Source organism: Oreochromis niloticus, linkage group LG14 (genome assembly GCF_001858045.2).
Source record: "Oreochromis niloticus isolate F11D_XX linkage group LG14, O_niloticus_UMD_NMBU, whole genome shotgun sequence".
Taxonomy (NCBI): Eukaryota; Metazoa; Chordata; class Actinopteri; order Cichliformes; family Cichlidae; genus Oreochromis; species Oreochromis niloticus.
In genome coordinates, this window is record NC_031979.2 from 10,799,979 (window position 1) to 10,814,405 (window position 14,427).

The 14,427-nt window shown below is 38.7% G+C and overlaps 1 protein-coding gene across 3 annotated transcripts in view; it reads right to left on the minus strand.

The window, feature by feature from the left end:
* Positions 1 to 12,059, minus strand: part of rap1gap2a (RAP1 GTPase activating protein 2a) — an 88,104-nt gene extending 76,045 nt beyond the window's left edge. Inside the window, exon 1 of one of the 3 annotated variants that reach the window (XM_019345144.2) lies at positions 11,915 to 12,059. In XM_019345144.2, coding sequence (XP_019200689.1) covers positions 11,915 to 12,033 — 119 coding nt within the window. In that variant the 5' untranslated portion in view covers positions 12,034 to 12,059. The remainder of the gene's footprint in view (positions 1 to 11,914) is intronic. The other 2 variants (XM_005464593.4, XM_005464594.4) reach the window with 2 other exon arrangements.
* Between the last annotated feature and the right edge of the window lie 2,368 nt (positions 12,060 to 14,427).

Sequence of the window (14,427 nt, forward strand, 5' to 3'; positions counted from 1 at the left end):
AAACCAAACAAGCACTTTAGAAGTCTGTTGAATGTGATGGCGTAATGCTTTCACAATTAAAGTCTCAATTATCAACATGCTTTCAGTCTCTTTTAAGATTGTCACTCACTCTCCCTCTAGTGGTTTAGAGATGTGAGAAAACATCAACACAACACCAGCAAGAAGAAAATGCGAATATCAGACTGACAAAGAAAAAATACTTTGGATCTCAAACTTTAACTAGTACCATGAAAGATCAAGCTCAATAAATGCTGCAAATTGCTGTGTCCCACAAAAAAACAGAGGCATGTCTTTATGCTACACACACACACACACACACGCACACACACACATACACAAAGTTTTCTGATACATCAGGAATCCATGTTCTGTTAAAATGAGTGGGCACCTAACAGCACAGGGGAGCCGTGAGACAGCAGCTGGTGACGCAGCAGCCGAGGAGCCAGATGTTACTTTCAAAACATTTTTGTGGATGAAACAGGAAAATTCAACCCTCCTGAACAAATGCAAACTAACAACTTTTAACACCAATTTAAAATTTTCCCCGATTTCTATTGATGGTCCTAAAATATGTAAATAAAAGAAATACTAATTGCAGATGCCAGCAGGTTAGAAAATAAGATTAATGAATGATGGGAAAACTTGAAGAACAAAAGATAAAATAGGGAAAAGTAAAAAATAAAGTACAAGCCAGTGACAAGACTTTTGCTGCAGGTCTTAACTCCTTGACCAAAACTACAACATGAACATGAAAAGCTGTCACTATGGCGATGACACAATTTTGCGGTTGTGTGAAGTACACACCCTGCAAACAGTATCACAAAAAAGCATGTTTCTCTTGGTAAAAATAGCTTTAATAAAGCGTCATCTGGAGGTAAAGTAACTGCATGTGTGCAGCATGTATCACTACTTGCTAGCAGATTTAAGTCAGAGGATCATCTTCTCTTTGTTTAGTGTCGCACAGCTTCATTTGTTTAATCTAATATGCGATGACTCAATATCTGTCTATTCTATATATATTTCACCATGGCCAGTTTAATGTTAGCCTGAGCAAAAGCAAACCGCAAGTTCAGTTTTATAAAAACTGTGGAATAACGATATTTATGACACTCATATTTCCTCTCAGGTTTAAGTGCAACACACTCATTTTATCCTTGAGATCTGAAACGTGCATTCACAGCACCACAGATGTTTGTAAGTGGGCTGGGTGACATCACCCGACAGTAACCAGTTGGCTGATGTCACCAGGTCGCCACAGTGTTGGCAACTGATAAACAACACCAAGTGCATGGTAAGTATTAAACTCCATTAATTTGTTCAAACTCTTTTATTATACGCAGTGTGTCAGCAATAAAGACTGACGATGGCGCTGTGTTGTGCCAGAGACATTTTGCTATATATAGAAGACATAGCACTCAGGCAATTGTGGTCTACCTGAGACGTGAGGCATGCTAAAGATGGCGATTGTCCCGTCCCTGTGTGACATCGGCAAATGGGAAACATTAGCCAGTCACACTGATGCACTGATGACTGCAGAGTGAAGGTTCACGACTGTATCAGCTGTGTGGCGCATATCTCCTTGTTGTTGCAATAATCATGTAGAGAAACATGAACTAGCATGGCATTGGTTCGATGCTCCCATTATAAAAATATAAAAACCTTTAAAAAATATTTGAAATAAATGATAGTGGTTGCTACATGAAATGATTATGTACAAAATTTGTATATACAGCACTGTACTGAAGTCTTGGGCCATCCCTCGTTTTTATATTTTGCTCAGAAATATAAAAATGATCATTGTATTAATTAAAACTTGGCTATAGATGCTCACTGGTGTGCACCTCCTGTTCTCCTTTGTACATACTGACAAAAATTTGAGCCAAAAATCTCAAATTTGTATTCATCACTCCAGACACTGATGCTGAAGCTGTCCTGAAACTGAACTTTGTTTACAGTTTGGCATACCACAGTCTTTTGTCTGTTTGCCTTCCTTAATGATTACTTGACAGCCACCCTTCCACTGGGACCATTTCTAATGCAATTCAGTGAACAGCAGACGGATCAACTGAAGGGTCAGATGCATCTCTGAGGGCTTGTGTGTCAGGTCTTTGCTGGATTTTCCCCCCCATTTCTTAAGCATGTGATTTTGAGACACTGTTCCTCTGCTGGAGATCGCCTTTTAGGTTTGTAGGAGTAATGCTATATAAATTATGAATTAAGCACTTGCTAATACCTTATGAATACCTTAAGAATGCTTTATAGTGTGACATTATTATAAAGTGCTACCAAACATTCCTCTAAAAATGGTCATAGGAAAAACTTTGAAAGACCTTCTGAAAGCCTGGAGAACTCCTTCTGCCTCCTAGGAAGCACATACACACACATAATGTGTGTATAATGTTTGGAAAATATAAATCAGATTATGGTATACTACACTACTTTAAATCGATTGTAATGTAATGTATTGTTGTGAAACTTTGGACATGTACATTAGAAATATGGTTAACTGGTAAAAAGTGATTTAAATCTTTGGAAAAAGGAGAGATTTATTGTTTTGTTTTTTTGTTTACATTTTTTAAAACTTGGATTTTGTTGGCAGTTTAATATAAATGCAATTTATGACCCAGTGACATTGAAGAGATGATTCCAACCATCTCCATTCATTTCTATAGCAGGGACTTCAGCTCTCAAATCTCAAATCAGCTCTCTCAAGCTCTCGGGATTTGTTCCAGGATAGCTGCCAAGTTGCAAGACTTGTTTCTAGCAGGACTTTGTGCCATATAAAAGACTAGCTTAATATACATAGGTATAACGCATCCTGCACGGTGCATTTTCTTTGTTGTTCATGAAACTGTAAAGCCTGATCTGACTGTGTAGCTAGAGCAGTGGGCCATCTGTGTAACAGGCCATGAGTCATTTGCAATCTTATAAATATCCTTTATCAGTGTCTAATGTCACAACACTATGCCAGCACAGGTTTGCTGTTCACAGCATCTTCCTAAGACTCTTCTGTTAATGTGATGCTGATGAAACAACATTAACTCAAAAGCAGAGCTCTTTGGATGACAGATAAGAGGCTGCGTGATTTTTTTTTTTGCATTTACAATGTTGTGTGTTAGTTGTTGATAGCAAGGCGAGAAATAATAAAGAAAGAACATTTGATACTGAACCTAGCATCAATATGATTAATCCTTTAAAGCTACGGCAATCCTGTAAATTGACACATTTTAAAACTGAACTTTACTGCTTTGGTGAAAGGAAGACTTTGTCTTCATTTCATACATGGTTTTTGGTTTTCACAGTTTCAAGCACCCATTTCTTGAAAGCATCCATTATCTCATAACTGTTTGCAAAAAACACCATTTTCAAATAATATTTTCTTTTCAAACTGTTTCAATACAAGACAATTTTCAGTGTGTCTTGATAAAACCCCTTTGCTGGCAAAACCAAAATAATCCCATTAAAACATCCCTTTTCTGTATATATAGGACTTAAGTATAAGTATTCATTACAAACAGCAGTCAGTAAAATGTTTGTGGGACATTTTGGATTTTGAAAGGAATAAGAAGAAAAAAATCTCTCCTTTCACTCTAATCAGTCTTCTCTGCCTCTCAGATGTTTGTAGCCAGTTAAAAAATGGTACTAATGGATCAATCCCGTAGACCACAAGACTTCAAAACATCCAACTTTATAGTATTAAAAAAACCTTGATAATTACAACCTGGTACATGAAATTATAATGATCTATAGGTATATGTTTTATGCAATGATTTGAAACACACCAACAGGTCCACCTTTGGATGACTCAAAATAAACAAAATGAAGGTTTTGGAGTGGCCTGGTCAAAGTCTAGGCTTAGATCTGATTGGGATGCTTTGGCATGACCTTAAACAGACTGTTCATGCTTGAAAACCCTCCAATGTGGCTGAGTTAACACAATTCGGCAAAGAAGAGTGAGCCAAAATTCCTCCACAAGCCCCTAATTTGTAGTTCCTGCTGCCAAGGGTGGCACAACCAGTTATCAGGCTTAAGGGGGCAGTTACTCATTCACACAGGTTTGGATAGCTTTGCTTCTTTAAGAAAATTAAATCATGTATCATCATTTTGTATTTACTCAAGTTATGTTTGTCTAATATTAATATGCAAGTGTTAAAAATATGCAAAAAACTAAGAAGTCATGAAAGAGGTAAGTGCTTTTTCACAGCAGTGTAGCTTCGCCCTTCATAACACCAGCAACAGTGGGTGACTTTTAAATAACTCAGTCAGTCTGAATAGTGGGTTTATTGACCTTTACTTAGATTCACAGGCTTCATCTACCAATTCGAGTCACCGAACTAGACTTCTTAGTCATGTTTGGTTAGCAAAGTTCTAGCCTTTTATTAGATTGCTACTAAGTAGCAGATTTGTGTGTCTTTGCTTTACAGATGTACAATTTATTTATATAGTTTGCTAACCAAATTTGCTAGCGTTACCTGACAGTACTTCCCCATCACTTAATTGTTGTCACATCTGGCTCCCAAATTAATAAATAAATGACAAATAACATGGTGCTAACCAAAACACTAATGCTGAGGCTGCAAAACTGATGGGTAACATTTCAGCAGGTGCAACCATCTTTTATATACAGTCTATGGTGTCACCTATGTATTTTGAACTGGCTTATGCTGTTCTCAAAAAATGTATACAAGTGTGAACAATGTTGTTTTGTTTTGTGTTAGCAGTGATTGTGCAAGGTGTTTTAGCGAGTAAGAATGTGTTAACGAAGTTTCCAAGTAGAGAAAACAAGATCTGCCAATGATGCCTATATGTGTAAATTGCCAAAAGGGCGATAAATTAATTAAATGGGTTCAGACGACTCAGCACTGGATTCAGAAAACAGCATTTGGAGTTGTAGCAGTCAGAAAAACTGTAACATAAACAGCACAGTGGTCATTGAGCATGTTTGTGTTGTATGTGTGATAGTAATGCATATTTATGTCTCACATTTTTTCTTATCTGAGACTTTATAAATTCAATTTCTATTTTTTTTCTCTTCCATCAATCTAGTTTTGTTTATTTCACTTTAGTCCCTCGTGTCTTTCTCAGTAGCAATTCTTCCCGGCAGCTGGTGGCAGCGGGACACCACAAGAGACGCAACATTTCCATCTTTATTTCTGCTGTGTCGCTTCTCCCCTCTTTCATCTCTCTCACAGCCATGTAATGAGGTATTTAGTCATTAGATAGATTCCCAAGGGGGTGATACACAGACAGACACGAGAGACCTTTCGCTTTTCTTCGTCTACCTCTCCCTCCCTCCTCCCAACCGGCCTCCCCTTCTGTGCTGCTAATAGGTTACTTAGTCTTATGAGGTTTTACCAGAGGGTTGCTGATTTAGTAACAGAGCTGATGCTCTGCTTAATGGCTCCTGCCTCATTCACATTAATCACCATCTGTTATAACGCACACAGAGCACAGAAGAACCAAAGCTGCCTATTGATTGACTACCAGGGAATATATGAATGTGTCATAGGATTTCTTTCATAGGATGTTCTTCTTTGAATATCACATGCACACAGCTGGTACTGCACAGCTGTTTTCTAGTGATGAGTTTCTGTATTCGGCTGATGTCCTTTAAAGGTTTTAGCGAGCTTTAAAAACGCATTTAAACTCACCAGCCACTTTATTACTGTAGGTATACCTGTTCAACCTGTTCAATTAATGCAAACATCTAATCAGCCAACCACATGGTGGAAAATCAGTGAATTTAGGCATGTTGGGATGATCAAGGCTTATGTTCAAAGTGAGCATCAGAATCATTAACAAAGATGATTTAAGTCACTCTGAATGCTGAATGGCTGTTTGTGACAGACAAGCTGGTCTCAGTATTTCAGGAAGTGTTGATCTACTGGGATTTTCCTCTACAACTATAACTAGGCTTTTTATGATGGGGGATATTTTCTTGGCACACTTTAGTTGCTGCTGACCATGTTTGTCCCTTTACAGTCACAGTGTAGCCCCAAAGCTCAAATCATTTCAAACTGGTTTCTGGAACATGATAATGAGCTCACTGTACTTAAATGGCCACTACAGACACCAGAGCTCAATTCAACAGAGGATCTTTGGGACATGGTGAAACAGGAGCTATAGATTATGAATGTTCAGCTGTCAAATCTGCAGAAATGGGCAGAAACTATATGATGCTATCATGTCAATACGAACCAAAACCTCTAGAGAATTTTCCAGCAACTTGTTAAATCTATGCCATACAGAATTAAGGCATTTCTGAAGGTAAAATAGGGTCCAATTCAGTGTACATAACAAAAAGAAGAGGAAATGTACAAGCTAGCTTATGACCCCTGCTGGTCCAAAGCCCAGATATATCAGAGGTCTAAAAATCTGCACACAGCCAAATATGCAGATCGATCTGCTGCAGAGAGCAGATGAAAAGAGTAAAGAGCACTTAAATATATTAATGGACACACTTGTGTTTCCTGATTTGAAAATAAAACATAAAATGAAAGAGAATTTAAGTAGAAAGAACAAAGTAGAAAGAAATTATAAAAATAATTTACATATCAACTGAAATAATACAAATGTAATAGTGGAATGTCAAAATAAAAAACAAGGATAAGATACAGCGTGATGCCATTGTAAAAAAAAGAAAAGCAACTAAAAATTCATATAAAAATCTTAAAGTTGAAAGAGTAATTTTTAAGAATATAAAACAGTATAAAAATGCTATATTTTTTTACTAAAAAAATATAAAACTTAAACGAAAGTTTACAAACAAAAACAAAAAGAAGACACTGATGATGTGAGTCATATTTCCTCAGGCAGTTTATTCCACAGTCGAGGAGCCCTAACAGCAAATGCTTGACTGCCTTTTGTCTTTAAGGATGAGGTGGGAACAGTTACAGGTGTCTGCCTGCGGGTCTGAGGCTGTGCCCTGGTTGATACGGGAATCACACAGTATTTATTCTGAGGCAGGACCATGAAAAGCTGTAAAAGTAATAAGCAACATCAGAAGTCAGTACACATAGTGTGAACTTTTTCCTACACTCTAGTTTGTTAAACAATTTATTTTTGCAGCATTTTGTTTTTGAGCTGGTGAAACTGTTTTTTGATTAACCCTAAACAATGTTGATTAACAGTCTTTTAAAAATTATTCTTATGCTATTTTATTTTGAACTAAGCACTGTGAAATGAATAGCACTAATGATTGAGGTACAGAATATAGTTTTATGGGATTGAAACATTATTAAATCCACATTTTTGGTCCTCTGTGGAGATGTGTGTTTGCCTAAAACAGATGAGGTGAGTAATAGAACTCAATGCACTTTATTACCTAACAGAATTGATTTAGAACCCAAGATAACATGCTTTATTGAATATATGATAAAAATCTAACAAACTTTATTTGATCATTAAGAACCTCCTCAATATGAACTGTTATTAAAGAAATATTTTTCATTTCCTTCTTGAGTCAGTCTCCGTGCAATAAACCTTCCTTTTTTCTTCTATTCTATTTTTATTTTCCCATTTTTGCCCCCCATGGTTCATCGCTTTGTTAGTGGATTTTAGTAAAAGTGACAGCGAGCCCACCCATACACCCACTCTTCCAATTCACCCACACAGAGAGATGAGAGCGCACATCCATAAACAGCAGGCATCGCATGCGCCCGTGCACACAGGCGCACAGACATGCATTCATAAATTTCGACACATGCACACATTAATGCGCTCAAATTAATAAGCTGTGACATGTGCGCACGCGCTGCGCCTCCTCCACCCACGGGTGACACAGTGCTATCATTCCTTTCTTTAATCCCATTATTCGGCAACATTGATCAGAAAAAAAAATCCACTTATTTCACATACTTCCCGTTACTGCCCCTGACGCCAAACACACAAGGCTCTGCAAAAACAACCAGACATCAACCAGGGGCAAGTGCAATTGCTCAGCCTACAAAAAAGCAATTTAATCAGGTGTGCTGTGAGAACATGGCAATTTCCTCACAGCATTTCATTTTCCACTAAATGGGAACACACAAATACAAACACAGGCTGAGGAAGTTTAACGCAAATCCCCTCTGCAACTGATGACTCATGTGTTTCTGTATTAAAGTGTGCGTTGACCTCATCAGCAAAGAAGGCAAGGGAATAAACAGGAAGAATGTAATCGTTCTTTACTGAGGGCTAAAATATTCTCAACTGTAACCAAAGCACGATGGAAAAAATAGTAAAATACAACTGAGTTCAAGTGGAATGAAGGTGCAAAATTCAGTCTCGAGACACTTTTTGGAATCATGAGTTCCACATCGATTTTTGATTTTTGAACTTTGGTCTGATCTTCATCTAAGCTGCAATTTTATAAAACCATTTTCTATCAAAAAAGAACACATAGCTGGCCTTGAATTAGAACTCATGGTCCATGCTAATAAAAGGGAATCTCTGTGCTAACAACTTCTCTAAAAGCTAGGGAGATGAGATCGCCCCTCGCTATAAATAAATGCACACAAAGTCTGGTTAATGACAGAGTCTGTGGAAATGATGCATTACAACAACGCACAAAGTTGGAAAAGGCTACAAAAGGATTTCTAGTTTGAACAAAAGTGAACAAAATGTGTACAAATGGAGGGAACCCCGGACTGTTGTTACTCTGCTGAGGAGCACGTCCTACAAATATTAGAGAAGGTGAAAACTCTTATCAATGTAGCTCCATTAAAACACTAATGGAAAGACACAACTAAGAAAAAACCCTACTCTTCAGTGGAAAACAAAACATCGAGAATACCAGATGTGTGCAAAAGAGCTCTGCGGAAAATGCTGATGAGCCAAAATTTGATCTTTCTGGTGAGAATGTATGCACCACGTTTGAAGGGAAAGGCCAATGTGAATCAGTAAAGCATGGTGGAGGGATCATCATGGTTGGGGGCTAAATGTATTGTGGTCAGTAAGGAAAAATTCCCCTAAACACACAAAGAAGACACCAGCAAATGGTTAAAAGAGATATAAAAAACCAAAAGAGTAAATGAAACTTAGGGACATCTTGGGGGGGTTCAATCTGAGGAGGGCTGTTCAGTCAAAACATTCAGAAGATATTCATGAACTGATTGGAAGACAGGGCTAAAAAAATCGGCAAATCTCAAAAAACAGCCACAGGAAACTACACTGTGCTGCTAAACAAGGGTCTATCAATTATTAAATTCAATGAGGGATATTACTCAAGTGTTCTAATAAAAAAAAAAATAGTTTAGTGAGACTATCGATGGCTGTGACCCGGATGAAGATCCGGACACATGTTGAGTAATCAGTGCACAAATCTTGGTATTTCCAGAGCAAAAAAGAGAGAGGGGAGAAAGAGAGAGAGGAATGTGAAATGTTGATAGATTGAGGGATTCATAGATGTGATAATGACGGGCAGAGGAAGGAGGAGATGAGAAACAACAGGACAGGAGGTCTGTGAGGATACAGGAAAGTCTCTGAGTGGTGCTGGTTAATTTTTAACAGCCGTCAAGTGGACTGCTCAAGATAATATGGGGACAAAAGATATGGGACAGGCAACATGATAAATAAACCCTTTTAATTCCAATGGGATTAAAACAGATGAACAAAACGCAGTAACTATTCACACTGAACACTGTTTTGAAAGAAGATTAAAAAAACCCTTCTAATTGTGAAGGACTGACACTGACTCACTGCAGGGTGTGTTTGCTCAAAGAAAATGGGACAAATCCTGGATTCACTCCACCTGAGAGGTACAGATTAGCCATCATGTATTTTGAACTGAATCATCATCAGATTGTGTGAAATGCTGCCAGCAGGACCAGTCGTCCACTTGACACAGCAGAACTGTGATTTGTAAAGCGCTTTAGTCTGGGACTGCTGTGTCAAGAGTCTCTTTTTGGTTGATGTGACGATTCTGAAGCTCCAAAGCTATAAATATCCCAAAGTCTGCCATCACTGACCATTCATACTTGGAGTGGGGGTTCAGCCGAAGGCACAGCTCACGACAAAAATGCATTACCCAGTGGTCTTATAATTCTTCATGGCCCAAATATTCATATAGTAACAGTAGATTTGGGCTTTCCATCCATCCATCCATCCATCCATCCATCCATCGTCTTAACTGTTTATTCAGCCAGAGGAGCTGGGGGTATGAATCTTGTCCACCCAACTTGAATCAGAAGGTAGCACCCTAAATCAGTAGAGGTTAAAGTGTACAGAGGAGAAGAATTGTAATCATTAAATAAATAAAAACATTAAGAAATAAAATATTTGCTGCTTTTCTCTTCTGTGTTTTTTTAAAATAAGTTTTGGATTACTGTTTGACCAAAGCAACACTGTGACGGTGTCACTGCTGCCAAAGCGTCTTTCAGCTGTTCCCTTATTCACAAGGGGTCCCCACAGCAGATGGATCCACACATTTGGTTTGGCAGATTTTTTTTTTTTTTTACACCAGACGCCTTTCCCGACAAAACCATAGCAGGGATTTGTGCCTTCTCGAACCAAGGAGCTTTTGTGTGTTGGGCACTGGTGTCTCTGCTTTCACTCAGGGATGTGAAATAAAAAAAAAAATGATTTTTTTTAAAGACATACCCTTCAGCAGGAAAACATCATGGAAAATAAACCTCATCTACTCTAAGTCCACATCTGACACATTTAACTGCCCTAACTTTATTTTTTAAATTCCCAGAATGCCATCATGGTGATAGTGAAATCTAGCAGGATGGAGCATCTCTCCAGCTGGCTGGTACCAGAAGACCCCCCCACCCCCTCCATCTGAACAGCACACAAAAGGCACATTATATCTTGCACCTCATAAAGTATCCTGCAGGAACAACAGAAATGCGTCACATTTTTTCATCAGATGATGCTTGCATATCTACTCCTTCCTTACTATTACAGCACAATGGAAACCCTCTGTGCTTGTGAGATGTCTTGAAAGGTGTTAAGAATCTAATAACACAAGCAGTGCTTCTTAGGGACAAAGAGTAATGGTTTTAATATTATTATTGTTGCATTTCTCCTTTAGCACTGCATTCAGCAGGGATCATATTTCCATATTACACTCACACACATACACCGTGATGTATATACACATGAGCACAAATGAGTTCCCACCAGCACATTGTTGGAAAATTCATGAGTACATTAAGACCCGTACCTGTTGGCTGACACACAGGTCAGAAAGTAACATCTCAGAAATGATTCACGTGCTCCTATTTTCCTCTTCTTTTACTCATAAAAGATCAAACATGTTTGTTTTTTGAGTCTTTGAATGGCTGAGCGTCTATCGCTTGCCTTGGATTTCCTCCTGTGGCATGAATGTTAGTGAGATGAATTTATGAAAATATTAAGAAGCACTGTTCTTGTCCACCCACTCACATATGCAGAACTTCATGCCCCCACTCACCATCCCCCAAACACGCACACACACACACACACACACACACACACACACACACACACGTAAACACAACATGGTGTCATAAACCGCCAGAGAGTGCACCACCATAAAAAGACATTGCAGCACTGTTGCTGCATTGGAGGGAAGAATATCTGCGTGCCATCAGATTTCCAAAGGCTCTTTCTCAGCAGACTCCCTGCACGCATGCAGACAACAACATACTCCCAAGTTTAAGAAGATGCAAAAAAGACCACAAATAAATGAATATAAAAGGAAGTATGATCACTTCCCTTTGCTGTGTGCGTGTATGCAGATCACAAGTGCCAGACCTAACCTAAAAACAAACAAAAAGCCCGTTACTCCAGCTGGTGAGTTCTCACACAAATCAGCACACACACAAACACAAACACTCACACACTAATGCTCTTCCCATCAGGCATTTGGCTCTCAGTTAGCAGTTGTCAGCAGCCAACAACAGCAGCAGTAACATCTCGGCTCCAGAAGAGACGAGGGTGAAAGCTTTACCTCGGCTCCCCTGCAGATCCTTTACAAGCTGGACTGAACATCTCGCAGTCAGTGGACGGTGCAGCATTAGCAGGAGACCAGTGGACCAGAGGAGAGGTTGAGTGTATGTGTGCGTGCATATGTGAGAGAGAAAGGGAGACAAGGAGAGAGAGAGAGAGAGAGAGAAGGGGAGGGTAAGGGGAGAGCGCATATAGGGAGAGGGCGCAGCGATAAAGCACAGGGTAGGGCAGAATTATGTGATGAGAGACAGCGACAGTGAGTGTAAGAATGGGAAACAGCGTTACCATGGAGAGGACTACACCCAATCTCCTCCAAGCTTATTAAGAAAAGGTACAAAAAATGAATAAATAAACAAAAAAGACAAAAGAGAAACTCAAGCTGAAAATAAAAAAGAAGGCAAATGTTTGTTTTGGTAAAGGCAGAAAGGACGGACCACAGGATCACAGAAATAGTAGTTGGAAAAGGATATGAATGAGGAAGGAGCACAGGATGGAGGGGTGAGAGGTAGGCCTGGGGCAAGGTAAGCTTTTTACTCATCGGTAGTGACAGCAGGAGCAGAAATGCACAGGTCACAAACAGACACATGACATACAATTTATAAAATACAATCACATGCTTTTTACATTTAAAAAACCCTTTGTTATTGAATTATTGATTAAATGTGTCCGTTTTTCTGATACGACTGTTCTGGCCCATAATTTTATTATATTTACAGTATATTAAAATCAAGCAAAAACAATTAAAGTTGATATCAGCTCTATATTTTCATTTCAGGACTGAATTAGTAGCTTTGAATTACTTAAATTAAATAAAATAGATAAATAAATCCTAGGCCTAAAGAGCCTTGATTAACCTCCTTCATTTTCCAGGCTTCCCTCCTTAAAAGCTTGCTTTCTTATTGATTGGTTGCTGGTTTTCCACAAACCTTAAATATACAGGGAAATCCAAGCTTACATCAGCTCCGCACATGAGGAGAAAAACTTTTAAAAACAAAGTTGTTCGCTAAAAGGGATTACGGTTACATATGCTGACCTCATTATTTGTAACTTATACAAAAAATGTCTTTTATGGTCTGATCTGATTTTAGAAATAGCATAAAGATAACAGTTATCATTAGCTGGGAAATAGCTGCTTCTTTTTTCTCTATATCAATATTTAGGTACCCGTGGGCCTCTTCCATCAAACAACTAAAGCACTGAAATTGTTTTGAACCACAAAAACAGTTAGTTGCTCTTTAGTGACAGAGGGCTAGTCTTTGCTGTTACCCGAGCAGCTGGTAAGTTGTCACAAGCTGTTGCTATGTGAAAATGGTTGCAAACAGAGTGCAACTGCAGTTACTTTGGTTGCTAGCAGATTTCCATGGATGCCTATAGTTTGCAATTTGTCTGCAAGCCCTCATTAGAATCTGAGGGGTAGTAAAACTTGCAAAAGTGGGATGCAAACTGGAAATGGAGACTGGTTGCTTTCAAAGTAAAAGTTGTACCTCTGTCCAGCAATCAACACATTTCAAAAAGCCCAATTTTTACTTTAAAGGCGAAAGGTCTCCGTCTCCAGTCCGGGTCATACTTTTAACAGCTTCGCTACCACTCAGAGCAGCAGGTGACTGTTTGCTGGGTTTAAAAGTGAAACCATGTGGAGATACCTTAAATATGTATTATTTTTAAAAGACAAGATGGGTTGATTTCTCTGCATAAAAAGGCAAAGCAATACAATTCACCTGATTCAAACCAATTCTCTCTGAATGCGAGTATGGTTGAAGTTTAATTAGCATAATTAATTATGTTTGGCTTCCTAGCTAATGCTAAAGTCTGGCTACCACATAATTGACTAGTGGCCACATTCTGCGTGTGCTCAGTCACATCCGTCCCTTACTTTGGTTTTACAAACCAACATGGAAATAGAAAAAATGCTAAGATAGGATTTCAATTTTTTTTTTAAAGGGACGTCACAAACCAGGGACCGTTGGGCTGATGTCAATGATTCTCAGACGGCCTATGAGTGCACTGAGCTGACATTTTTACATTAAACACTTACTTTCGATTTTGAACACATGGTTACTGTTTCCGTGAATAAAAGTCTTACACAGGCGTGCACTAAAAGGGTTTAAAGGAAAGGTCATCGATTTAGAAGTGTGACACACATTTGAACTCCAATAGACACAGATAGAAATCCAACAACCTACCAACACCAGGGGATCATGGGTGTCAGTTATTCAGTAAAGTTGATCCCCTGCTGAAGTACAAAGGCTGTCAAATCAATCTCAAACACACACAAACCTCCCTGCACACACAGCATGGTGTGTGATTGATGTGCAGCTCAGAGGCCACAGTGTTCGACTGATGGCCCTAAACAAAAAAACAAAAAAACTAACCACACACTGGTCTCTCTAAACTATTTCTTATTGATCTGGTTTCCTGCCTGCAGCTCTACTGACAAACGAACACCCAGCAGTCCTACAGAGAAAGAAACCGAATAGGGAGAAGGAAGGATTGAAATTGGTTTAATTAAATTCA